General features: G+C 56.1%; 1 protein-coding gene across 1 annotated transcript; it reads left to right on the forward strand.

The window, feature by feature from the left end:
- The first annotated feature begins 5173 nt into the window (after positions 1-5173).
- Positions 5174-26313, forward strand: BCL7A (BAF chromatin remodeling complex subunit BCL7A). Its single transcript, XM_054712717.1, has 7 exons — positions 5174-5326; positions 5798-5893; positions 12841-12922; positions 15278-15374; positions 17564-17731; positions 22230-22351; positions 25944-26313. The coding sequence occupies exons 2-7, from the start codon at positions 5802-5804 to the stop codon at positions 26013-26015; spliced, it is 633 nt and encodes a 210-aa protein (XP_054568692.1). The 5' UTR covers positions 5174-5326; positions 5798-5801; the 3' UTR covers positions 26016-26313.
- Positions 26314-26544: the final 231 nt, after the last annotated feature.

Here is a 26544-nt window from a genome sequence, read left to right on the forward strand (position 1 = left end):
CTCCCCTGGTGATCGCCAGAAGGCAGCCTTGCTGCAGGAAAGCTCCGGCGAATGCTTGCCACCACCCCCCCCCTCCTCAGTGCGGCCTGCAGATCCTCTGACAGTGACCGCAGTGTCAACACAGTGTGCTAAGCTGAGACACACTGTGGCACGAAGCATGGTTCTTGCGCTTAAGAAGGCTACATTGTAGCGAGGGAAGCGTCAATAATTATACATCTTGTGCCATAATATAGGGGCATCCAGAGCCGATGGGTGGGAAGGAGGTGAGATCAGGGAAGGCAGACGAGAAATTACATAAGCGAGGACTCTAAGCCAATCTGAGGGCTACCTGGGGGCGATGGCCAGAGAAGGCAGTGGTCACATTATGGATGGCCTTGTGTGCTGAATCAAGGAGGTTAAACTTGACTATTTAAATGAAGGCGAAATGGAATAAATTTGCATCTTAGAGGCATAGAACTGGGTGATGGGCAGGAGGGTGTGTCTGGGAAAGGGACAAGAGTGAGGAGACTATTCAGGGAGAAGTGAAGGATTACAAGAGACCAGGCATTCAGGATGTACAGTGACCAAGGGGCTTGAATATGATATCAGTCATGATCTCTGGTTTGTGGCCATAGGAACTGGTTCTGGTTAGCTTACGTGGAAAGGGACTTTATTTGAAGACTGTCGGGTAACTCACAGAATCAATGAAGAGACCATGTAACCTCTGAGAATGAGCAGGGCCCAAGGCAGCCGGATGCCAGGGCACTGCCACCCATGGGAGCTCAGTGCTCCAATCCTCTTAGGTGCTCCAAGGGCCACTCTGTTATGAGTCAATTCTCTCCTGCCCCCCCCTCTCTCCCTCCCTCTCTCTCTCTCTCTCTCTCTCTCTCTCTCTCTCTCTCTCTCTCTAAATCAAAGCCAGAATCAAAGCCACAGTGAGATACCACTTCACTTCCACCAGGATGGCTGAAATAAAAAAGACAAATAATAACGTGTTGGTGAGGATGTGGAGAAGTTGGAAACTTCATTTAATGCTGGTGGGAATATACAATGGTGCAGCCACATTGGAAAACAGCCTGGCACTTCCTAAAAATATTAAACATAGTATTACCATGTGGCCCAGCAATTCCACCCCTAGGTATATAGGTAAGAGAAATGAAAACACACATCTGCACACACACCTGCATACTAATGTTCATAGAAATATTATTCATAATAGCCAAAAAGTGGAGACAACCCAATGTCCAACAATGGATGAATGGATAAACAAAAAGTGAGAAATCCATACAGTGGAATCTCATTCAGTCATAAAAAGGAATGAAGTATTAATACACGCTACAACATGGATGAACCTTGTAAACACACCAAGTAAAAAGAAGCCAGATGCAAAATGACACACATTATGCAATTTCTTTTATGTGAAATCTCCAGAACAGGCAAATCCAAAGAGACAGAAACTAGATTCCTGGTGGCTGGGGCTGGGGGAGGGGAGAGGAAGACTGATTGCTAATGTAAGTGCTAGTAGAGGGTTTCTTTTTGGGGATGACAAAAATATTCTAAAATTGATTGTGGTGATGGTTTCACAACTCAATGAACATAGTAAAAACCACTTTAAAAGGGTGTGTTTTATGGTATGTTAATTATATTTCAACAATGCTATTTATTATTTTAAATATATATGTGTGTTTTTACTGATTTCAGAGAGGATGGGAGAGGGAGAAAGAGAGAGAAACATCCATGATGAGAATCATTGATCGGCTGCCTCCTGCATGCCCCCTACTAGGGATTGAGTCCGAAATCCAGACATGAGCCCTGACTGGGAATTGAACGCTCCACCACTGAGCCGCACTGGCCAGGCAACAATGCTATTATTTTTTTAAAAATCAGCTGGCTAGACCATCCACCAGCGGGCTAATCCCAGGACCTGATTCCCTGGGTGAAGAGAGAAACAGGCCCCTTTAGCTTCTGTAGTGGGGTGGGGGTGGGGGGGACTTCAGATGCCAGGCAGCCAAAACGACTGCACCCATGGGAGTGAAGCAGCTGACGCTTGGGCAGCCTTCTGGATGCCTGGCCTGAGAAGTCCCCAAGCCTGTTTGTGGACAGGTTCCCACTTTGCTCTGGGTCACTGGGTCATGACCCCACAGTCTGCGCTTAATCATTTATCGTTAGAGGAGTGTCTGGATTACCTTGTCTCACCTTTGAACACATTAGTCTTTCCAAACACTTTATGTGTACTGTCTCTTTATCTTCTTTTTATTTCTTTTTGTTTTTGTGGTTAATCTTCACTCAAGGATGTTTTTCCATTGATTTTTTAAAAAAATACATTTTATTGATTTTAGAGAGGAAGGGAGAAGGAGAGAGAGATTGAAGCATCAATGATGAGAGAGAATCATGGATCGGCTGCCTCCTGCACGCCCCCTAATGGGGATTGAGCCCGCAACCAAAGCATGTGCCCTTGGCGGGAATCAAACCTGGGACCCTTCAGTCCACAGGCCGATGCTCTATCCATTGAGTCAAACCAGCTAGGGCTCCATTGATTTTTAGGGAGAGTGGAAGAGAGAGGGAAAGACAGAGAGAAACATCGATGTGAGAGAAACGCAGATTAGTTGCCTCCCGCAGAAGCTCTGACCAGGGCCCGGGCAGGGGAGGAGCCTGCAAACACGGTACATGCCCTTGACCAGAATTGAACCCAGGATCTTTTGGTCAGCAAGCCGACACTCTGTCCACTGAGCCAAACTGGCCAGGGCTAACTATTTTCATGTGACTTAAAGTGGCCCAACTTTCAGGCAAGCCAGTGGCTGTGTCGATGGCTATGCGAGTTGCCAACCCACTAGTATCTGAGCTGTGAGTTTTTACAGTTGTGCTTATAGGCAAGAAAAAATACTGAGCGGCAGATTTCAGTGTTTGGTTTATCAAAAAAACTTTCCCCCCCGCCCAAGGCTCTCCAGTCTTTTTGAAATTCATCATAAGGTTCCCTATTTGGGGGAGACCTTCCCCACAATATTTTTGGACTTCATTAAGCTCTACCACTGGTAAATGTTTAACAACCCGCTCTGGGTGGGGTCGGGAAAAGGGTCCTGATGTGTATGTAGCTTTTGCCAATTTCCCCAGTGTAAATGCTCCTGCCATGCCCTTTTCAAACCATCAAGGTGAGGTCACTGAACACAGAATTGGGAAGTGTAGGCCTATCAGCCAGCTGCTCTGCACCAGGGACCCACCCCTCAGGGGCAAACTAGCCTTGCTCAATTGGGTAACCTATATTGGCATCACCTGGGTGGTCCAGGGACCCACAAGTCCTGAACTTAATGTAGGTCATCCTGGACTAGCCATGTCCTTAGGAGCCTGGCAGGGCAAACATAAAGCATCTCTCAAGGAAGGTAACTTCACCCTGGGCCTCCAATGATCCCTATGAATACATTTTAAAATCCAATGGTCAGCCGGGTCAAGGAAAACCAGGCGGATGACAAGGAAACGGGACACCATGAGCAAGAACCAGCAGAAACAGACCCTCAGACACTTCAAGTATTAGACTTATCAGACACAGACTATAAAACAACTGTGCTTTGATCAAAGAAAGACGTCTTAAAGTCCCCTTGAAGAAGGGGACAGGAAACTATAAAAAGGGACATACTGGATTTATAAAGAACATTGTAGAAAGCTTTACAGTTTAATCAGAGATCAAAAACAAATTCCTTTAGGGGCCATCTGGTAATACAAATGAGTAAAGGGACCTGACATGCTGGTGACCTAGGGATCTTTGAGGGGCACAGGGCTCCTCAGCTGCAGCTGGTCTTGGCCGTGTGGAACTGGGGGCCCAGCGTGTACATCATCTGCTATTTCCAGAAAAAGCTCCATATTAAAAAAATTATTTTTTCTTTTTTATTAAATTTATTGGGATGACATTGGTTAACCAAATTATATAGGTTTTAGGTGGATATTTGGATTGCTTTTTGTTGTAGTAAAATACAGACAACATAAAGTTGTAAGAGGTAAGCATATTAGGTACATTCACAGTGTGTGTAGCCACCATCGCTAAAACCTTTTCATCCAGAACTTTCTTATCACCCCCAAAGGAAACCCCGTACCCACTGGAAGTCACTCCCCATTCCCACGGCCCCTGGCAACCACCAATCTGTATTCTGTCTCCGTGGCTTTGTCTAGTGGACATACCTCATGTGAGTGGAAGCAGCTAATATTTGTCCTTTTGTGTCTGGCTTCTTTCACTTAGCATGTTTCCAAGGTTCATTCATGTTGTGGCATGTGCCAGTACTTCACTCCTTTTTCAACGGCTGAATAGATATATGCATAAATCACTTGGATTTCTGATATGCTATCATATATATATATATATATATATATATATATATATATATATATATGGCAGTTCTGTGTGGCCGTCAGCACATACCTGCTGGCCTGACCTCTGCATGTGAGGTCAGGGCTGACAAGATGAGACCTCTGCATTAGGACTTGCTGCTACGAATGTCCTCAGAACGAGTCTCTGAGGCTGGTGTTCTGTTCGTGTTTCACATTAGGAACTTGAGGTTCAGAATGGTAGAAAGACATGCCTAGAAAGAGGCCTGCACTGCAGTCCCCCGCTCCATCACCCGGTAGCTCATCTACCCCAAATCAAAACCTCAGGGCAAACTGATGGGCTCCAGAGTGAGTGGGAGCCCAAGGTCCAACGCATGGCTATGACCTTGAACTTCCCGGTGACTTAGTTTCCCCAGGTGTAAAATGGCTGGTGCTGGAATAGTTTATCTCCAAGACGCCGAGCTTGCTGACAGGGTCACTCCCACTTTCCCCAGCATCCATCGGGGCGTGAATTAGCTCTGGTCAAATCGGTTTAGCGGCACCTGAACAAAGATGTGGCACCTGGGTTGTCCTGGTAACTGCAGATTCCTCCCCAGAACTACCCTGGGGCAGGATCAGGGAGAAACAGCCTCAGGCGCCTTCCAAAATGCTGATCATCCTTGAACTTTCCCTGCTGGGAGCCGTTTAACAAGCAGGGACGAGTGTCTGCCCCGCCCCAGGCACCTTTCCTCTGACCCCAGTTTTCCAAAAGGACGCAGGAAAGGGAAGCGACGTCCTAGCGCGCGTGTTTACGCGGGGCAGAGCGTTTCTCCACTCTTTCCAGGAGCACCTCGCGTCCCCGATCGCCGCCTTCAACTCCGATCGCTGCCTTCAACTCCGCGAAGTCAAGAGCCCCGCAGGAAACTTGCGTTATTGCACCCGCTGCCGCAAACCCGCAAACCCCGGGCGGCGGACGGGCCGCCAGGCTGGCTCCCAAGGAACGCGCCCCCTCCGCGGCTGGCCCGCCCTCCCCCGGGGAACCCGCGGCCTCGGGGTGAGTGTCCGCGCTCCCGCCCCCACCCCCGTCGGGTGGCCGGGCGCCCCTCACCGCCTCCCCGGGGTGGGTGGGAGGCTGGCGGCCCGGCGACGGCGGCGCCCGGAGGCCGCACTGCTGGCGGCCGCGGCAGCGCTGCTCCCCCTGCTCGGTGCAGCTGCCGCCCGGCGCTTGCGCACTGGGCCCGGGCGCGCGGTGGCCTCGGCTTTGTGTGTGTGTGTGTGTGTGTGTATGTGTGTGTGTGTGTGAGTGTCTGTGTGTGTGAGTGTGTATGTGTGTGTGAGTGAGAGTGTGTATATGTGTGTGTATGTGTGTGAGAGAGAGTGTGTGTGTGTGAGTGTGTGTGCGTGTGTGTGAGAGAGAGTCTGTGTGTGAGAGTGAGCGGCGGGCGGGCGGGCGGGCGCGAGTGTGGCCGCCGCGGAGCGCGAGCAGGACCGGGCGGCGCGCTCGCAGCCTCTCTCTCCCCGCCAGAACCATGTCGGGCAGGTCAGTTCGAGCCGAGACCAGGAGTCGGGCCAAAGATGATATCAAGAGGGTCATGGCGGCTATCGAGAAAGTGCGCAAATGGTAAGCGGAGGCGCCGCGGCCGCGCGACCCCAGACCACATACAAAAAGCCGGCGGGCGCAGCGCCCCGACCGCCCGCGGCCCGGGACTTGGAGAGGGCGGGCGGCGCGCGAGCCGGGTCACCTGCGCGAGGCGGGGGCCGCGGCCGCTGCCCAGGTGCGCTCGCGCCTGTCGCCCACCTGGCGCGGCGGTGGCGGCGGCGGCGGCGGCGGCAGCCTGGAGGCGGGGGCTCCCCGGGCCGGGCGGCCGAGCTGCGGGCAGTCCCCGCCGCGGCGCTCGGCTCCCGGGAGGAGAGCTCGGGGCCGGCCCCAGAAGCCATTTCGTTTTGTGCAAGTCACATGAAAGCGGCTTCCCGCGCGCCGGGGCCGCGATGCCGGCGGCGGAGGGGAGAGCGCGAGCTCCATTGTGCAGCGCCGAGCGGGCCGCCGCCGTCTCCGTCTCCTCCCCGCGCGCCCCGGGCGGCGCAGCGCCGGCCCCCGCGCCCTTGCCCGCGCCGGGCCTCCCTCCCTCGCTCCCTCTCCGGCTGGCTCGCTCGCTCGCTCGCCCGCTCCCCGCCTCCCAGGCCCGGCGCCCTCGAGTCTGCGGAGTTTGCAGAGCGCGAGCCGTTTAAATTTAGCGCTTTGGGCTGCCTGGAGCGAGGGCTCTTGGCGGGGAAGCAAGATGGGGGCGAGCGCGAGGAGGGGACGCCGCGGGGCCCGGAGCGCGGGGCACCCCCTCCGCCCTCTCCGCTCGGCACCCCAGGCGCGGGGCTCGGGCGAGCGAATGTTTTGGGGGTTTTTTTTGGTCAGAAACCGGTCCTGGGCCGCGTCTGCCTTTCCCACACCAGCAGCTCGTGTTGGTTTTGCGGAGGGAGCCGTTGTTTTGTTCTCCGAGCCGGGGGCACAGGGGGGTCGGGGCCGGCCGCGCGTGTTTGTGCAGCTCGCGGGCGGGTGCCCGGCGTAGCCTGGTTGTAATGACCGGGACTGGACGTCGGCTGGGCATCGGCGGGGTCTGACTCGGAACCGGCCCGAGGGCCGGGCCTGAGGCGCCCGCGATGGCCAGGTCGAGGCGGACTTGTTGAAAACTCCCAGCTCCCGGATTTCAACTTCATTATTTCCTTTCCCACGGCCTCACCGGGGTCAGGGAGGTGGAGGAGCAGCCGCGATGCGCTCACGTGTCAGCGCCGGCGGGCTTGTCGGGGGGACCCTTTATTGAAAGCGTGAAGAAAATTGGTCGCCCCACCCCCATCCCCCCCCCTTGGCGGGCGGGCTGTGTTTACGTTTAGGGGTGTCATTTCTCGAGTAACGCCTCGGTCTCTAAAAACCACAGGGGGGCGAGGATCCAGTCTAGCCGGGTCGCAAGTTAGCTGTCCTTCCCGAGTCAAACCCCAACAAAAAAGGCGAGAGGAAAATCAATAAAGCCCACGTGCTCGCGGCCTCCTATGGAAAGGGCTGCCTGCAGATGGCCGGATGCCCGGCGGAGGGCTGGGTTTGGCTCCAATGGGACAAAGAATTTTCAGAACCGTGAGAAGGGGAGGCTTTCCAAAGTTGAGATCCAAGTCCTCCGAGCCGTGGGAGCTCCCCGAGCGCGCAGGGCACCCCGAGGCCGCCTGGAGCCATTTAAAAATGGCAGAAACAGCTGCAGGCCAACACACACACACAGGAAAGCAAGCCCACACAGCCCCTTCTTCTCCTGGGGGACTCCCAGAGGGAGGGCTGGAGTGGTCCCCTTAGCGCCTGGGCAAAGAAAACGGGTGTCCGGGGCCTGAGTCCCTACTGTCACCGGCCTGGAGCTGAGCAAGGGGCTGGGGGCAAGGTACCCCACAGTCCCTGTTCCAGGAGGCGTGGTGGGGCCTTCTGCCCCAGGTTCCCAGCGGGGCACAGGCCCTGCACCCAGACAGCTGCTCCTGCAGGGCCCGCCTGCCAGCTGCTCTGCAGGGAGGGCAGATGGAAGGATGGGGTTTTCCGCCCTGCTGGCCCCGCTGCGGGCCAGGCCTGTGTTTGGGGGGAGGGGAGGAGAGGAGAGGAGAACGCATCTCCTCCCTCCTTTTGGGAAACAACTTGTCATGCCCTCTGAAGACCTCAGGCTCTGGGATCCCAGGGCCCGGCATCCAGTTCACTTCCTGTGCGTGACCTTGGACAAACCAGGTAACTTCTCTAACCGTGGCCGCAGGGGGTCCTGAGCTCCTCCCCCCTCCCCCCCCCAAAATAAGATCATGTCTCTACCAGCCCTCCTCCCTGTACACAGGAGCCCCCATTAAATGTTGTCTTTACGGTAAGGTGGGCTCCACAGAAATGTACATTTTGCTGATTTTTTCTTTCTTTTTTTTTTTTCCTGCCCCTTCTAAGCAAAACAAACAAACAACAAACTCTGCCTTATTTCTGGGGTTTCCCCTGCCTTTAGGATGGGCCTTCCCCTCCGTCCTGCAGACTTCGGGTTGTTTATTAACTGCGTGGCCACCTCCGTGCAGTCACTGCCGGCTGGGAGGCCGGGTTGCCAGATTTAGCAAATAAATTCGTGGACACTGAGTTAAATTTGAATTTCAGGTAAACAACAAAATAATTTTTTAAAGATATTCCTCTGCATCGTAAGTATGTCCCGCGCCCTCTTTGGGACGTACTTACGCTGAAACAGTTATTCATTGTTTATCTGAAATTCAGATGCGGTTCAGCAGTCTGTATTTTACCCAGAGGATAAAGGTGGTGTCTGGCATGCCATTCAGCCTGGAAGCCCAGGGTGGTGTTTCTCCCCAGCCCCAGGGACCCCCCCCCCTGCCCCTCTGCCAGCCCTACCCTGCCCCTGCCCCTGCCCCTGCCCCCGGAAAAGCCAGCCACCAGCCGTGACCGACCTGCCTGGAGCTGCTGACCCTCCCCTTTCTGTCTGGTGCCCCAGCAGGCCGGGCGGGTAGCGTGTGAGGCAGCCAGAGATGGCTGAGGGAAGGACAAGGTGTGGGACCCTTTTCCGGAAACTGGGCCAGGGTAGGAGGCCTGGTGTGGTGTGGGTGGAGAAGAGCAGGGTAGGCGGGGTGGTTGGGCAGGAAGCAAAGGCTTGAGCTGAGAGGTAGGCTTGGACTGGGGACCCCCTGGGCCTTTGGTCCGACGGGTCCCTCAGAGTCTTGTGGTTGACGGAGACAGGCCTGTTCCCAAGGATTTCCCACTGTCCCTGGGGGAGGGGGTGGTTTGTGCCTCGGGCCTCACCTCGGAACCCCGAGGGTGCCCTCCTGCCAGACACAGGGCAGGGCAGGTGAGTCTCGGCCTAGTTCGGACAAGGGCAGCCGCCAGCCAGGCCTCCTGAGGCCTCGAGTGCTGGCCCTGGGAGATGAATGCAAAGCGAGGGATTCAGAGCTCTCGCGGAGGGAGCCAGGTGACCCCCCAAGAGAGTCTTGCCCTGGGACCTGGACCTGGGAAATCATTGGAAATTGGCCTTGGCCTGGGGATTCTGGATGGGTACTTGTAGTTTATATAGGAGCCCGTGCTGAGGAGGGGCTCTGCTGTAGCTGGGACCGCACTTAGCCTTTTCACCCAGGAGCCCGAGTCTGATGTGGAAGACAGATCCTTAAGCATGGCTGGCTCCTGGGGGCCATCAAGGCAGGAGGGCTCAGTGCGCTCAGGGGCGGCTTCATGGCAAGGCTGGGGTGGGCCCAGTGTCTGCAGGTGGGGAGAGCTGGGGGATCTGAGGGAGCCTCAGCCCCTGGGGAGGAGGGTCTGTGGGCCCCTTGTGATCAGACCATGTTTTTGAGAGTAGCCAGGAGTCTGGATTTTTATGTTGTCTGACTTGTTTCTTTTTGTCAAGTTTGGCAAACCGATTCAAATTTTTAAAAGTACCGTGCAGGCCAGGCAAAACGGCCTGTTGGCCACTGACTTGCCACCTGAGATGTGAGGTAGTAACTACAGCTTAGTACCCTCATTGGGGGTGGGGCCGTGTGCCGGGGGCGATGGGTTTGGGGGTGGTAGTGGGAGCTCCGCTGCTCCTCTGAGCCCATGTGGTAATTTTCCCAAGGCGCTGTCAAGCCACCCGCTAGATGAGACCCCCAGAGCTCAGGCGGCGTGTCTGTGAAATCCCTTCTCGTCGTCCCTGGTGCTCGCCCAGGGACTTACACCTGAGCTCCCGGGCCCCATCCCTGCCTGGCTGGCTGCTGGCCGAACGGCAGGCCTGGGGTCGGGCTTGAACTCCCTACCCTGTGTCCCATAGCCCCTCAGTGCCCACACCTAGAAATGCAGCTGGAGCACAGTGACTCGGGCCAAGGGTTGCCGCTGGGTCATCGGGACAACCTGGTTGTGCTGAGCTCATAACCCGCAGGGCCTGTAACCTCTCTGAGAAGCACCTGCAATTCCAACGATTCATCCTCACCGTCGTGTGGCCGGCAAACCCAGATCTGGTCCAGGGTGGTCATGGCTGTTAGCTGGCTTTTCCCCCGGGGCCAGATCTGAAAGGTGTCATGTGTATTACCAGTCAATTCCTTTAAAGAAAAAAATTTTTTTTTTTTTTTTTTTAGTGATTTGAGAGAGGAAGGGAGAGGGAGAGAAAGACACATCAATGATGAGAATCATTGATCAGCTTCCTCTTGCACGCCCCCTACTGGGAATGGAGCCTGTAACCCCGGGATGTGCCCTGAGTGGGAATCAAACCATGACCTCCTGCTTCATAGGTCGATGCTCAACCACTGAGCCACACCGGCTGTGTGTTTTTTTGTTATTGTTTTTAACATAAATTGTGGGGCCCAGGCCCAGGCAGCCAGTTGGGGCCTTGTGAGTGGTGGGGGCCTTTGGTCCCTTGCGCAGGTACCAGCAGTTGGCGCTTCTGCCCGGCACCTGTGGCTGATGTGCTCTGTGGGATGGATTCCTCACTGTCACGGGAGACAGGAGAGCAGAAGGTGGGCTCAGGGGTCCCAGTCACAGTTCTGCCCTTGACTAGCTACGCGAGACCACGAACTAGTGGTGTCACCGCTCCGGACCCCCCGTTTCCCCGTCGGTAACGTGGGGTGATGGTAGCCCCCCTTTCCGAGGCCTGTTGGCGATGTCTGGGAGAGAGAGCATGTGAAGAAGACGCTTGGCAGGAGGCCTGGGCACACAATGGCTATTGTGGTTGTTGCTTTGTCACTGGGACTGTTTCTTGGAATGCCCCTGTCCCTTCCCGGCACCTCCTGACTGTTCAGGATGGAGGTGGGGGAAGACGGACGGAGGACGGTCCAGCCTGCCTCCAGGCGGGGGCGGCGGGCGGTGACCTAGACACCTGCCCGACTCCTCCTTTCTGGGCTGAAAGGGGCAGGGACGGGGGCGGAGAGGCTGCCCCAGACAGCAGTGTGGCCAGGGAGGCGCGAATACTGGCTCTGGGGGGATGCCTTCACCTCCCTGTGCCTCCGTTTCTTTGTCCGTCACGGCGGGGAGGTGACCGTTCGTGCCAACAAGGTTATGGGAAGGGTAGAGCAAGTGTGTCCAGTGCTTCGCACAGAAAACATACCAGAAAGGTCGCGAGTGTCATAATAACACGGTCGCTCGCTCCCCCCAGAGGGACGCGCGGGGTCTGCACAGCACAGTGTGGGGGTAGGGGTGTCCGTGGTTTGGGGGAGGTGGTTTTGAGTGTGCTTGGGCACCCAGAAGCCCCTCTGGGGAAGGGGGCACCTGGTGGCTGTGACGTGTCCCACCAGCCCGTGAGGTCCCCCCACCCCACGTGGAGGGGAGGGACCCAAGACTGAGATGATCCGGGTCGGGAGGTTGGAGAAGGTGCCAGACAGCCCACGGACAGAGGTGCCCACGCCACGCGCAGTTCTCGGTTCTGGTGGAGCCTTGTCCCGGACATTGCCGAGGGCTCCGGGCAACGGCACCACCTGCTCCAGGTGTGCATCTGGCCCCAGCCTCCCACGTCTCCCGAGATGGTGCCGGGAGCGTGGACCCTGGAGCCAGAACTGCCCGGGTTCGAATCCCAGCTCTCCCTCGGGCGGGTCATCCCCGGGGTGTGGGGCAGGAGGTGATACCACCTGGCTTATGGACTGCGGGGGGTCAAGGACAGGAGTTCGAGGCGGAACAATAATTTAGAGAAAGACAGGGGCTTGGAGCAGAGTGCTGGGGAGGAGAGGGGGGTCGTTATTATCCTTCGTGAAGACAGCGACCCCTCCTCCTCCTAGTGGCTGGTGGCTTTTTCACTCATAAGCCTGCCTCTGGCAGCAGGGGCCCTGGACACTGTCCCCCAGGAGTTCAGGATGCGGCCGGGCAGGGGTAGGGGCAGCTTTGCAGAGGGGGGCCTTTGGAGACAAGACCCCGAAGCACCTGCCAGGCTCAGGACCGAGCAGTGGGAGGCTCGGGGCATCTCTCCAACCGGCTGTGCCCACAGTCCAGGCTGGCCTTCCCAGTTACAACCCTCGGTATCGGCGCTCAGGCCCTGCCCCTGGGGTTTGCCCCTGCTCTCCTGCCCCCTCTGCTGCTCCAGAGGGCAGAGCGAGGGGTGCTTAGTCCAGCTCCTGCTCCCCACCCACCCCCAACCTTAGACCCCGCCCCCAGGAGGAAACACCTGGCTGGCCTGAAGCCCTCCCTGCTGCCTAGAGGGGCCTGGCTGGCCCCGTTTGCTGGCTCTATGGGGTGAAAGCTGGAGGAACCTGGGGCCCAGTTCCCCTCGTCCAGGGGAGTCATCCTAATGGCAGCCCCCCTCCCGCCCCCCAGTCTTACCAAGCACTTCCTTCCAGGCATCCGAAGACTTGAGCACACACAGTCTTAGGTAGCCCTCACGCAGCCTGGAGAGATTGACAGCCAGGCGTGGTCTAGCAGGTGGAGACGCTGAGGCTCAGAGGGGGGACCCAGTGAGCAGCAGAGATGGGATACAAACCACCTCTGTATGACCTAGAGCTTGTCCTCTCAACCCCCAGCAGCCACCACATCCCAGCTGCCCCGAGGGAGTGCGGCCAGGGCCCCCACAAGGGGTGAGCAGGGCCCTGCCCCGGAGCCCCCGGTAACAGGCTCTTCCTCCTCCTCCGCAGGGAGAAGAAGTGGGTGACGGTGGGTGACACATCCCTGCGAATCTACAAGTGGGTCCCTGTGACGGAGCCAAAGGTTGACGATGTGAGTATGAGGGGCCCGTCCTCTGGAACACCCCCTGCCTGTCACCTCGGGCAGAGAGCCCCACGGTGTGCCCGCGGTGACACACCTCGGTGCGGAGGCATCCCTTCCCCGTGGGCACCAGGATTTGGGGGCTGCCCGAGTGGTACCCACAGACAGGCAGGCGCTCCCCACCATTGTAGCACCGTTCCCAAGCACCCGACTCTGTGCCAGGTGTTACCGCGTTTATTTCCCATCCCGAGTCTGTGGAGTTGATCTCTGTCTTCTCTGTGCAAGTGAGGACACGGGCTCAGAGAGGGGAAGCCATTTCCCCAGAGTCACACAGCAAGGGTCACGTGTGTCTTGACTCCGGGGTATATGCTCTCTCTCTCCACGCTTGGAGAACCTTTTGTTCTCACCCCAGAGTTTTTGCACAGGGAACCCTGGGTGGCTCCAGGAGGGGTGGTGACTGTGACCACTAGGGGGAGCCCCAGCGGCTGTGCTTGATTTTAGGGGCGGCTGGACGATGACAGCCCCTCAGAGGCTCTGAGGCCAGTGACTCCCAAAGACCCCAGGTCAGCTACTCTCATTCCCAGTCAGAATCCTGAGCCGTCCCACCCCCAGGCCTTTGCAGGGGCTGTTCCTCCTGCCTGGAGCGCCTTTTCCTGTTCTTGTGATTGGTCCCACCTCCAGGAAGATGGCTCCCACGGAGCCGCCTGGTTTCATTTGCTCCTGGAGGTGCCAGGATGGTGATTGGCAGGTTTAGAGGGGCCCAGAAAGGCTGGTTTAAAGCCGCCGTCTTTGGTTACCAGCCTGAGTCTCCTGGGGAGAGGGGCGCTGGGCTGAGACCGTGGGTGTGTGTCACTTCTGGTTCTGTCTGGTCCGGGTTCGTGGAGCCTGAACCAGAGCTGCCTTCCCCAGCGGCCCCGAGACCTAGACCGTCGCGGCATTTGGGGCTGGCCGCTCCGGAGGGAGACACGGGGTGGCAGGCTCCTCAGGCAGCCCTGGCTCTGCCGTGGTCTGTGCCTTGCACACCGTCAGGTGTTGTATAAACACCGTTGCACGTGAGAAGACGTGGTCCCTGCTCTCAAGGAATTTATAATCTCGCCGGGGGAAGATAATTATAGAATAGCACGGAACAGGCGTCAGGGAAGTGCCAAATGGATCGCGATCAAGGAGAAACCACAACGTGCGGGCTGTCGGGAGGACAGGGCAGCGCCAGCTGGGCAAAGAGCACCCCTGACGAACCCGGATGTTGGGCAGGGGACCCCCACCTCGCTGGGCCTCAGTTCCCTCTTTCCTGCCACGAAGCAGTACTGTCCAGGTCCTGGGGTGTCTGTATATCTTTTTTTTTTAATCCTTACCCGAGGATATGTGTGGGTGTTTTTTTTTTTGTTGTTTTTTTTATTTTAGAGAAAGAGGAAGGGAGGGAGAGAGAAACATCAATTGGTTGCCTCCCGTACACACCCCAACTGGGGATCGAACTCCCAACCTCGGTATGTGCCGTGACCGGGAATCGAGCCGGTTGCCTTTTGGTGTGTGGGCCGACCCTCCAACCAGCTGAGCTCCCTGGCCAGGGGCTTTCCCGTGTGTCTTTTATAAATGGTTTGCCTTCCCTGTGCACGGCCCCACCCCGCTCAGCTCACAAACGCGTCCGTTTGTCCTTCCCTTCGCCATCAATGGCCGCAGTCCGCCCCGCGCCTTTTGTAAAAACGCCTTGGAGGTGCCGAAACGTGTTCAAGGTTGGCATTTCCGTGGATCGTGTCCCATTGTTAAACGAAGAGCTGCCCGGCTCTGTAATTGCTGCATCACGTTAACGTCGAACGAACGCCCGGTAATTTATTTAACGAGTCTCTTCCCGATGGACACGGGGCGCTTCTGACACTGTTCTCTTCCAGGTTTAAAAGTGGGACCCCACGCACAAGCACCCCTCCCCCTGCCCTCCTCCCCTCGTCTCCCTCTGTGGTGCCCGAGAGAGGCCGCCCTGGGGCCTGGCCGTAGTGGGAGTGTGTGAAACCGGCGTTTCCCGTGGCTCACCTGGCGTCACTGCACCTGCCCTGGGAGGGTAGCCATGGCCTGTCCCCCAGAGGCTCCCCCTAAAGGAGGAGGAGACCCCCGCCAGCCAGGGTGTTTGCGTGCCCCTGGTGCTGGCCCCACGAGCACCGGGGGTTATCCCAGCCCCAGGAGCCTCCCTCTGCCGGGCTCTGATTCCAAAGCAGGCGAGGCCCCCGATGGGACGTGTTCAGATGCAGGCCAAGGAGAGCCCTCCAGGGACCTGGGGGCTCCGAAGAGAGTCGTGCACGGCACCCTCCAGGTCTCGCTCCCGCCTGCACACAAGGCGATTTGGTGACTCCGTGTCTGCTCCCTTTTCTCCTCCAGAAAAACAAGAACAAGAAGAAGGGCAAAGATGAGAAGTGTGGCTCGGAGGTGACCACGCCGGAGAACAGCTCCTCCCCGGGGATGATGGACATGCACGGTGAGCTCCCCCGGCCGCCCGGCCCGCTCCTGCCAGGCCCCTGGGCCGGAGCGGCTCGGTCGTATTTTGTTTCACCAGCAGGTTCGTTCACATTCCAGGCCGAGGGGTAGGAGGGCTGGGCAGGCCTGGGCCTCTGTGCCAAGGAAGAGGCTCCGTGGAGGAGGAGACACTTCTTTTCGAGCCCGGCAAGCCAGGAAACATAAACTAAAGACCCTCCTCTCACCCAGTGACAGAAATCTCGCAGGAGATGTTCTTTTTCCCTCCGAGGCCTGACTTACTATACACATGGCTGCGTTGTATTTCCTGTTTTGCCTTGGCCACTGGGAAGCTCCAACCTGGGTTTCTGGCTTCGTGTAAATCCACCTCGACAGCCTCCCTTCCTTTGTTGTCTTATTTCAACACTTGTCACCAGTGTCCCACCCAGCATCTCCAGGCTGGCGCCGTGCGTTCGCCTGTCTGCCGTGGCCTTGACGTCGCTGGCGTTCATTTCTCCTTTTGCCTTTTTATCCGAGAGGAGGGACACACATCCCCAGCCTATGGCTCCATGAAATGTTCACAGACTGCACACACCCACGGAACTGGCCCAGATCGAGACAGAACGTCCCCAGTGCTCCCCCGGGGGTCCCCCCTCCTGCCCGACATGTCGTCGGTGCCCCGGACGAATGGATCTCCCCTCTCGCATTTTTACACAAATGGCCTTGGACCCAGGTGTGCAGGGCAGCCCAGAAAAGCAGCCGTTTAAGGTGACTCTCCGTGCCCGTGAAAGGGGACCCAAAGCAAGGGTGTATGTGCCCCGGGACCCCCAGCTTTGCCACCAGCTCTGCCACCACTGTCATCGCCCAAGTAACGTTCTTTCCTTTTTTTTTTCTTCTTTTTATTGTGAAAAATTTCATAAGAGAGAAGAATGGAGAGTAGAGAGGCAGGCCTGGGCCTCTGTGCCAAGGAAAAGGCTCAGTGGATTTCCACTGATATATATCGTTTCTGTCTCGTCTGTTAAAAATGTGTTAACATTTTTCCGATTGAAATACAATGTGCGTATCAAAAATGCACAGCTCTTGAGAGTCAAGTTCAGGGAATTCTGAAAATGGTATGTAGCTTGTGCTAGAGCATTTTTATTTTTAAATTGATTTTAGAGAGAGAGGAAGGGGGAAGAGAGAGAAACATCCATGAGAGAGAACCATCAATCAGCTATCTCTTGCACGCCCCCCTCCCTACCACCTCACCCTCCTCCCCTCCCCCCCCCCCCCCCCACACACACTGGGGATCGAACCTGCAACCTGGGCATATGCCCTGACCAGGAATCGAACCGGCAACCTCCTGGTGCACAGGACTACACCCAACCAACTGAGCCACACTGGCCAGGGCTAGAGCATTTTAAAGTAAATTTCCCTTCATCATGATATTTAAGTCTGCACCTGAACACTTGAGCACACGTCACTAATGAATGACACTGGTATGCTGTGTGCCCAGTGTACCGTTATCACCCCTAAAAAAATTAAGGAAAATTCCTTAATGTGTTTTAGACTTCAGACTGTATTCAAATTCCCCAGTCATCCCCAAACGTCTCTCACCAACTGGCACGTTCAACACAGGATTTAAATAATGTCCTCACATCATGTTTAGCTGGTAGAGCTTGTAAGTTTCTTTTTCACCTACAACAATCTTCCCTGACTCATCTCCCCCTTCATGGTATCGACTAGCAGAGCCTGGCCGGCCGTCCTGTGGAATATCCCACTTTGTGGGGTAACTTCTCTCTCCCTTTTGTTTCGGATCAAGTGGGGGTCGGCTAGAGGCTCGATCAGACCGGATGGAACATTCCGGCAGCGCCGCCCCGTGCACTGCGCTTCGGCCTCTGTGTTACTTCCGAGCCAAGCACCCACGATGTCTGGTTTCCTCACCCAGAACCAGGCCTCAGATGCCCCCAGAGACTGAGCATGTGCCAGGCCTCCGTCTGTGGCTGGCTGCCTCCAAACGCAGGGCTCTGGGGAGCCTGTGGGGGCAGGGCGGCCCAGCTCCCGGAGCCCGTGGGGGCGGGCCCTGGGTGTGCCAGCTCGGAGGTTCCGGAGGGGCGAGTGTCCCCTTTCCTGGGACAGGTCCCGTGGGCAGTGAGGCGTGGGGAAGCTGAGCCCCCAGCCCGCCGTCCCCAGCAGCTGCAGGAGCTCACCTGTGCTTCTGTCCCCCCCACCCAGATGACAACAGCAACCAGAGCTCCATCGCAGACGCCTCCCCCATCAAACAGGAGAACAGCAGCAACTCCAGCCCCGCGCCGGAGCCCACCCCCTCCGCGCCCTGCGAGGGCACCACCGCCAAGGCCGAGGAGGCCCAGGCCGAGGGCAAGGAGCTCCCTGGGGCCGAAGGTACGTGCCCTCAGGGCTGGGCTCAGGGGCCGCTCCCCATCCGGACAGTCCAGCCTTCTGTCCAGGCAGGCGATGGCAGGTCTTTTTTTTTTCTTCTTTAATATATTTTTATTGATTTCAGAGATGAAGGGAGAGAGAGAGAGCGATAGAAGCATCGATGATGAGAGAGAATCATGGATTGGCTGCCTCCTGCACGCCCCCCATCGGGGGTCAAGCCTGCAACGTGGGCGTGTGCCCTTGACCAGAATTAAACCTGGCACCCTTCAGTCCGCAGGCCGATGCTCTAGCCACTGAGTCTAACCAGCCAGGGTGATGCCTGGGGCTCCTATTCTTGGGGGGGAAATTTAAAAATCCCACAATCTAGCATTTGGAAAGTACGTGTTCTGGAGAGGGATGAAGTAAGAAAGAGGGATGGGGAGTCTTGCTCCATGTTGGGGGATGTTGTGATTTTAAATAGGTGGCCCGGAGAAGCCTCACCCAGCAAATGAGGCTCAAATTAGGTGAGGGAGGAAGCCGCCTGGGATCACGGGGAGGCACTGCAGGCAGAGGGAGCCCGTGCAAAGGTCCTGAGGCAGGAGCATGCTCAGTGTGGCTGGAGGGGCGCGGGCAGGGCGAGGGGCTCAGACACTGAGACCCCAGAGGAGGCGGGGCCTGGAGAGCGCAGGGTTCAGAAGGCGGCTTAGAAGACCCTGACTTTGATGCTGAGTGCGCAGGGAGCCGTGGGGAGCTCCCGCGCCGAGATCGGAAGGATCACTTCGACTTTGGTTCTGTGAACGTACGGGGCGGGGCAGGGCTGCTGCCATCGTCCAGGTGAGAGCGGGTGGCGCTGCTCCAGGCGGGAGTGGAGGAGGCGGTAAGAAGTGGTCTGTGTGTCCTAGTCGGTTTGGCTCAGTGGATAGAGCGTCAGCCTGCGGACTGAAGGGTCCCCGGTTCGATACCGGCCAAGGGCACATGCCTGGGTTTCAGGCTAGGTCCCCAGTAGGGGGTGTGCAGGAGGCAGCCAATCAGTGATTCTCTCTCATCATTGATGTTTCTATCTCTCTCTCCCTCTCCCTTTCTCTCTAAAATCAATAAAATATATTTTTTTTTAAAAAAAGAAGAAGAAGAAGTGGTCTGTGGAGGATGTGTGTGTTTACATGGGTATATGTTTGTTTATGTTGAGGTCTCTGGACCCCCTTTAAATGAAGATGTTCACAGATAGACGGTCCCTGGTTTACAAATGGGTCGACTACGATCATATGAATGAAAGCCATACCCACGCCGTAGAAACCGTACTTTTAAAAATTTGATCTTTCCGAGCCACTGCCGTGCAGCCGCTCCTCGCTCCGTGCTGGGCGGGGAGTCCCGGCTCCCAGTCCGCCACACGATCACGAGCCAGGGCGCGGCGAACACAGGACGAGCTGGTCCCATCTGGGCCGGCACTTGCCAGCTGTGTGGCCTTGGGCTGACAGCGTCCACTCCTGCACGCCTTCCTGTTTCCTTGTTTATAAGACGAGACAAATAAAAGTTGCCTCTCTTGTCGGGCCACTACCGGAAAGTAAGCAAGAAAGCAGAATGCTTGGCCGAGCCTGGCGCTAGGAAGGGCCTGGTGAGCCATTGGGGGGCCATGCAGGACCAGGTGTGGGCCACGTCCTAGCTGCTTTCCGTCCTGCTTTCTCTAACCAACCGAGCTGCCTGGCCAGGGCCTGCGTCTCCTTTTAAAGGGCCCATTGCAGGAATCCTATCCCCGGTTAAGACCTCCTTTCATAACTGCCACATTTTGGTAACTGCCTCACCCCCCCATACCCTCTTTCACAAGCTTTCCGGGTCCAGGCGGGAACCACAACAGGGTCTTCTTCCAGCCACCCCGGCCCCTGCCCTGCCCAGGTGCCCAGCATTGTTCAGGCGGGACCACCCCAGCGGGCCAGGCCCACCTGCCCACCTGCCCTGGTCAGAGCTACCCCCACACAGCCTCCCCAGGTGGGTGAACGCTGCCTGTGGGACAAAGCCGGTTGGTCGCCAGCTGTCGACCTTGCTTTGAACTTGTTTACTGCTGAGTGAGTTCAGGGAATGACATCATGTTCAAGCTCCCTGGACTAAATTTAGGCCCCAGGAAAATAATTTCCCCTGGGTGAGTTCCAGGCCCGTTCTGCTGCGAGAATCAGGCCGCTGTGCCGAGCCCATGAACGCGCCCCAAGCTCCAAGGCCCGTTCCCACACTGAGCGCGCAGGCCAGGCAAGGGGTCAGCGTGACTCCAGGCCACCAGCCTCCTTCGTGATTTCTACGCCTACATCTTCGACCCCACTTCCCCCTCCACTCCACAGAGCTCACTCCACAGGGTAGGGAGGGACTCGGGTCAGAGAGAAGGAGGACAGTTACAATGGAAAATGTTTGCTAAAGCAAACACATACCGTACTTTCCGGCGTATAAGACGACTTTTTAACCCAGGAAAATCTTCTCAAAAGTCGGGGGTCTTATATGCCGGAAAATACGGTAGGTTAGAAAAATCTCTGACAGTGTATATCAGATTGCTTAAAACCCAAATACCGTATTTTCCAGCGTATAAGACCCCCCCCCCCGACTTTTGAGAAGATTTTCCTGGGTTAAAAATCATCTTATACGCCGGAAAATACGGTATCTATATCTATAAAAAGCCAGCGACCCTGAAAGCCAGAACGACTGGTGGCTATGACGCCCACTGAGTCCAGCGAACCAGCCAGATCTGGGGGCGGGGCCGGCCAGCCAACCTCCTGCAGCCCCTCCCCCTGCCCAGCCCCACCCCACATTGGCCCCCCACCCCCACCCCAATCAGGAGCAGGGCCAGCTGGCCAACCACCCCCAGCCCCTCTCCCAGCCAGTCCGGCCCTGACCGCCCCAATCCACTGATTGGGGCTGGGCCGGCCGGACCCCTCGGCTGCACAACTTTGTGCGCTGGGCCTCTAGTTATGAAATAGAATATAACATGAGTGTGGGTTTTTTCTTTTTTTTTCTTTTAAATATATTTTTGTTGATTTCAGAGAGGAAGGGAGAGGGAGAGAGATAGAAACAATAATGATGATTGCCCTGACCGGTGTGGCTCAGTGGATAGAGTGTCAGCCTGCGGACCGAAAGGTCCCAGGTTCGATTCCGGTCAAGGGCATGTACCTTGGTTGCGGGCACATCCCCAGTAGGAGGTGTGCAGGAAGCAGCTGATCGATGTTTCCCTCTCATCGATGTTTCTAACTCTCTATCCCTCTCCCTTCCTCTCTGTAAAAAAATCAATAAAATATATATATATATATTTAAAAAAGAAAAAAAAGAAAAAATAAACAATGATGAGAGAGACTCATTGATCGGCTGCCTCCTGCATGCCCCCTACTGAGGATTGAGCCTGCAACCTGGGCATGTGCCCTGACCAGGAATTGAACTGTGACCTCCTGGTTCATAGGTTGATGCTCAACCACTGAGGCATACCTGCCGGGCTATTTTAGTGTACTTTTAAAAAGCCAGGTGACATGTTACTGGGACCCTGAGAGCCAGCAGAGTGGGACCCTGGATGGGATGCTGGTGCTGCATACCCCCCCACCCCCCCGGTGAGCTCTCCTGCTTTGTGCCCCAAATAACCTTCAGGTAGAGCAGGTACTTCTTTTTCCAAAGCCGCACTACAACCTGCTGTGTCCTGCACCTTCCTTCTGCTAAAGGGACGTGGTTGGGGAGCAGGGAGACTGACGCATCAGAAATAGTCCAAATAACGGGTGAAACAGGATTCATGAGATAAGCAATTGGTGACTAGAATGCCATGCAGCCATCTTGTATGCTCTTGTATTTAGAGAATTTTCAAAGGCATGGCAAATCCTCCAAAATACTGTGTGAGTCCCATTTGGGGAGAGAGGAGCATTATGTGCGTGTAGGGGGAAACATCTGGGAAAATGGGACTAGATCCTCTGAAATGTTACTGGGGTGGTGGTAGCTCTGGGTGGTGTGAAATAATTGGCGATTTCAACCAGATTTTTTTCCCCCTTTTTCCCCCTGTATTTTCTGCTTCTTGCAAAGGTCAGTCATTGCTCTGACGATCAGAAAAGAATACCCACAGTATTATGAGAAATGTTTACCAGTCCCCTCTGCGCGTTCCCCAGTGGAGAATGCGGGCTCTGTGATGGGAAGAGGGAGGAGTCCGCAGCCATGGTGGTTGGAGCGCGCTGTGGCCACCAGAGGGCGCCGGGTGCACATGGCACAGAGCCTGTCGCTTTTTTTTCTTTTCTTTTTTTTTTTTTTTTAAGGTGCCCTCTTCGAACATTTGGCAGGTAATGTGTGTGCAGGAAAGGGTTGGAGGTTACAGGGCCAGCATGTGGCCTGGATGCTTTAAGCATCGCTAAAAAAGTAAGCTAGAGTCTTCCCAAGCCTCCCAGGCTTATCGTAGCCCTGACAGGCCGCCGAGCCACCACACTACCCCGTTTCCAGGTATTTTTAGTAATTGTTCCATCTGGCCCCGCAAACCACGTGTCTAAAAACAGCTTCTGTCGCCTTGCTTTACCCTCAGATGCCTCTGACGAGCAGAATTCACAGTCTTCCGTGGAAAACTCGGTGCACAGTTCCGAGAAAGCCGAGCGGCTGCCATCTGGAGAAGCGGGTCTAGCTGCAGAGACGCCCTCCATCTCTCAGGTACCCCGATCGAGGCCTCCGAGGGGCAGCCAGGTCGGCCGGGCGCCCATTAGGGGGCCGGGGGGGTACATTGAAAGGTGTTTTGTTATTTTGTTTTGCTTTCTCGTTGGACGATCGGAACTTTGGTGCCTCCCTTGAGCGGGTTGTGGGAGCGTCCCGCCGTGTCCCGGCCCTGGGCGCTGGGGCTGCGGGGAAGGGCGAGACACGGGCGGGTGTGGGAAGAGGAAGGGTCCTCAGCTCCGTCACTTTGTTTCCACAAAAGCAGTGCCTGCTCTCAGTAATCCTGTCAACTTCCTGTAGAGCTGGGGCGATAAGTCTTCAGAATCCTCAACGCTGGATAAAATAGTCTTTGAAAATGTTTTGCAACTGACCCTACTCCCCGTGCCCAGAACTCCTCTCTGGGGCATCACTGTTGGTCAGAACCTGTTCTGAGTCAGTGCAGAAGCAGGTGGCCCGGGGGATAGGAGCAACGCCCCGGGTGCGAGTCCCAGCTTTGTCAGTTAGCACACGCAGACGTTGGCTTCGGTGTCTCCAGCTGCCAAAATGGGGTCGCCGAGCTGTCTTGGGGCTGGGGTTTGATGAGATGAGAGGACGTGGGTAACACGCAGTGGAGCTGGACACAGAAGATGCCTCCGTGTTGCCTCGGCGACCGTGATGACTTCCACTGTCAGCCCTCTGTGCTCATTTAAAAGAAGGGGGAGTCGGTGGTATCCCAGCGTCAGCGAATAAAACCGCGTCCACTGTGCTGAGTGGTTTCCGGGGATAAACTGATGCGCAGCCACGGAAACAAGGGACAGGGCAGGACTTGGTCCGCATGGTGTGCGGCCTGGAGCCAGGCCTTCCCGGGGGCGCTCCTCTCAGACTTGAGCATCCAGGTACCCTTGGATCTGCACCTCCCCTTCGTGCTGTAGGACACTCTCCAAATGCCCAGAGGCCTAGAGGGAGAGAGGATGGAAGATGTTTGCAGTGGCAGGAAGTTCGTCGAAAGGGATCTATTTAAATAAATCTAGGGTCGTGTATAAAACAGTCTGGCACACAGTTGTTAAAGAGGGCACCGCCCTAGCCAGTTTGGCTCAGTGGATAGAGCGTCTGTCTGCGGACTGGAGGGTCCCGGGTTCGATTCCGGTCAAGGGCACATGCCTCGGTTGCGGGCTCGATCCCCAATGGGGGGTGTGCAGGAGGCAGCCGATCAATGATTCTTTCTCATCATTGATGTTTCTGTCTCTCTCTCCCTCTCCCTTCTTCTCTGAAATCAATAAAAATATATTTAAATAAAAATAAGAAGGCCACGGTTGAGGCCAGCCAGTGTGGCTTGGTGGTTAAGCATCGACCCATGAACCAGGAGCTCAGGGTTCAATTCCAGTTGGGGTACATGCCTGGGTCGTGGGCTAGATCCCCAGTAGAGGGCATGCAGGGGGCAGCCGATCAATGATTCTCTCATCATTGATGTTTCTCTCTCCATCTTCCTCTATCTGAAGCCTGAGGGCTGAGGGTCCTGGGTTCGATTCCGGTCAAGGGCATGTATTTTGGTTGCAGGCTCCTCCCTGGCCTGGGCCCTGATCAGGAAACATGTGCAGGAAACAACCAATCAATGTGTTTCTCTCACACGGATATTTCTCTCTGCCTTTCTCTCTCCCACTCTCTAAAAATCAATGGAAAAATACCCTTGGGTGAGGATTAAAAAAAAAAAAAGGCAGGGAGGGGGCCACGGTTGACCCAGGTACAGATGCAGAATGAAGAAATATTCTCACCATGTGAACTGGTGAGAAAAGCAGGTCACAGAGTCTCAGGCCTAGCATGAGCCCAGTGATGAAAAGTCAAAATCAAAGCCCCTTGTATAGTGTGTGAAACCAAGGTGTCGGCTGGGGTCTCCTGACCTCTCGAACTCAGTGGAGGGAAGGTCAGTTTGAAACATAGACCCACACTCTGGTGGGGGGGGGGCATCGAGTGCTGGGGCCTGCCCCCTGCCTCCCCCGACGTCTGAACAGTCCAGGGGTCTTTCAGTTCACCTCCACTCCCATTCCCAGGGGCCCAGTCCTGAACTGGGGCCGCCTCCGCCATTTTCGTGCCCCCACAGACATGCATCTGCGCCTGCAGGGCTGCCAGGCTTATGAGCAGGAGGGAGGATGCATGGCAGCTTGATATTGAAGTTTAGCCATTACTGTTTTGTTTCTTTTTATTCTTTTAAATATAGTTTATTGATTCCAGAGAGGAAGGGGGAGAGAGAGAGAAACGTCAATGATGAGAAAGACTCACTGGTCGGCTGCCTCCTCAAACGCCCCCTCCCGGGGATCGAGCCTGCCACCTGGTCATGTGCCCTGACCGGGTTCATAAGGTCGACGCTCAACCCCTGGGCCGCGCTGGCCGGGCTGGTTTCTGTTCTGAGAGGAGCTCCTGGGCTGTGTTGAAGGCTGTGGAGGGAGGCTGTCATTCAGGCGAGAGATGGTGGCAGCTCAGGTGTGGACAGGCGCTAGGCAGAGGGAGAGGCAGGTGGGCTCAAGGGTCTTTGGAGAGATAGGTGATGGGATTTGCTGTTAGGCTGGGTGTGGGGGTGTGGAGAGAAAGTGGGGGGGCTCCCGGGCATCGTCCCGCTTTATCCCAGGAAGATATCAGCACCCCCACCAGGTAGGGGATGGGCGAAGTCAAGAGTTGGTGCCCGGCCAGTGTGGCTCAGTGGTTGAGTGTTGCCCTATGAACCAGGAGGTCATGGTTCCATTCCTGGTCAGGGCACATGCCTGGGTTGCAGGTTCGATCCCCAGTGTAGGGTGTGCAGGAGGCAGCCAATCAATGATTCTCTCTCATCATTAATGTTTCTATCTCTCTCTCTCTCCCTTCCTCTTTGAAATCCATTGCGGGGGGAGGGGGTAGCTGGTCTCAGGTGGTGAACACAAATGCAATATACAGATGAGGTCTTATAGAATTGTACCCCTACCCTATATAATTTTATTAACCAACGTCACCCCAATAAATTCAATTAAAAAAAAAAAAGTTGTTCTCAAGTGACAGGTGAGGTTGGAGATGATGGTGTGGGAGAGGGACCGTTGAACCTGTTTTTGAGTCAAGGGACTTCTTGGGAATTGGGTGACAACCACAGACCCTCCCCACTGTGACATACCCGGGCACATTGAACAAATGCCGAGCGTTCGCCTGGGCCGGGCACCGGTGCTGGGCCCCAGGGGGCAATTGTTAGCACGGCAAGGCTGGTCTAGGCGTGGCGCTCGGAGAAGTAAACTTCAGAATCACCCTGGCGGTCACTCACAGGTTGGAGGACAGATAATGGGGGACACCTTCTCCAGGAGGGGCGGACTGAGGGAGAGCTCAGGGGCACCGGGGGAGGACGCGGAGGGAGGTACGGAGGGAGGTCAGTGTGACGGGGACAGGCAGGGCCGAGGCGACTCCGGGTTCGGGAGACCCAGGAGGAGTTTGGGTTTGAGGTTTCCTGCTGGTGTCTGATCCTCCTAAAGTCCATGCTCACCGGCCCTCGGGTTCTGCCCTCGGTTCCCTCCCGGGCTGACCTTTCACCTCACGGCCGCCCTGAACGGATCTCCTGGCCTGTTAACCTGCCATTCTCTTTCCTTCCTCTTCCCCCAAGGATTTGGAAGGAGGGCCGCCCTCTAAAAAGATGAAACTGGAGACTTCCCAACAAAACTCCGAAGAGATGTAGACGTTCGGGGTTCAGGCTCCGGTCCACGTTTCCCGGGAGATCCCTCAGCAGGCTTAATTCTACGACTTCCCCGAGCGAGCCCTCGGGTTAGAACGACGGACTTTCCAAGTTTACCAAGTGCAAATCCAAGAGAACCCAGAACGGCGTGACTCCTCTCAGACACTGAAGAACTTTCTGCTGTGAAGCAAAACACTCGGATCTTGAAGCGACCGTCCTTGTGGAGGTGGGTCGACCGCTCAGGAGTGTCAGACACTGTCTCTGAAGCCAAGATTACATTTGCGTTGCTGCTGTATTGTCTCTCGCCCCACTTCTCTCTAACGACATAAGCTATCTGAGGGTGGTACCCATCAGGAGTTCACGTTGCGTCGGGGATTTTCACCGTCCCACCGATTCCTCCCGCTTTCTTTTTGTGTGCCTTGTGCCCTTGAGGTGACCTCCGGCATGTTTTCCCAGTTGTTTTGCATCTCCCTTTGCAAAGTGCCCTCTCGGCTCTGTTGAGGCTGCCACTGCCCCGGCCCTCGTGTCTCGC

Source organism: Eptesicus fuscus, chromosome 23, assembly GCF_027574615.1.
Source record: "Eptesicus fuscus isolate TK198812 chromosome 23, DD_ASM_mEF_20220401, whole genome shotgun sequence".
Classification (NCBI taxonomy): Eukaryota; Metazoa; Chordata; class Mammalia; order Chiroptera; family Vespertilionidae; genus Eptesicus; species Eptesicus fuscus.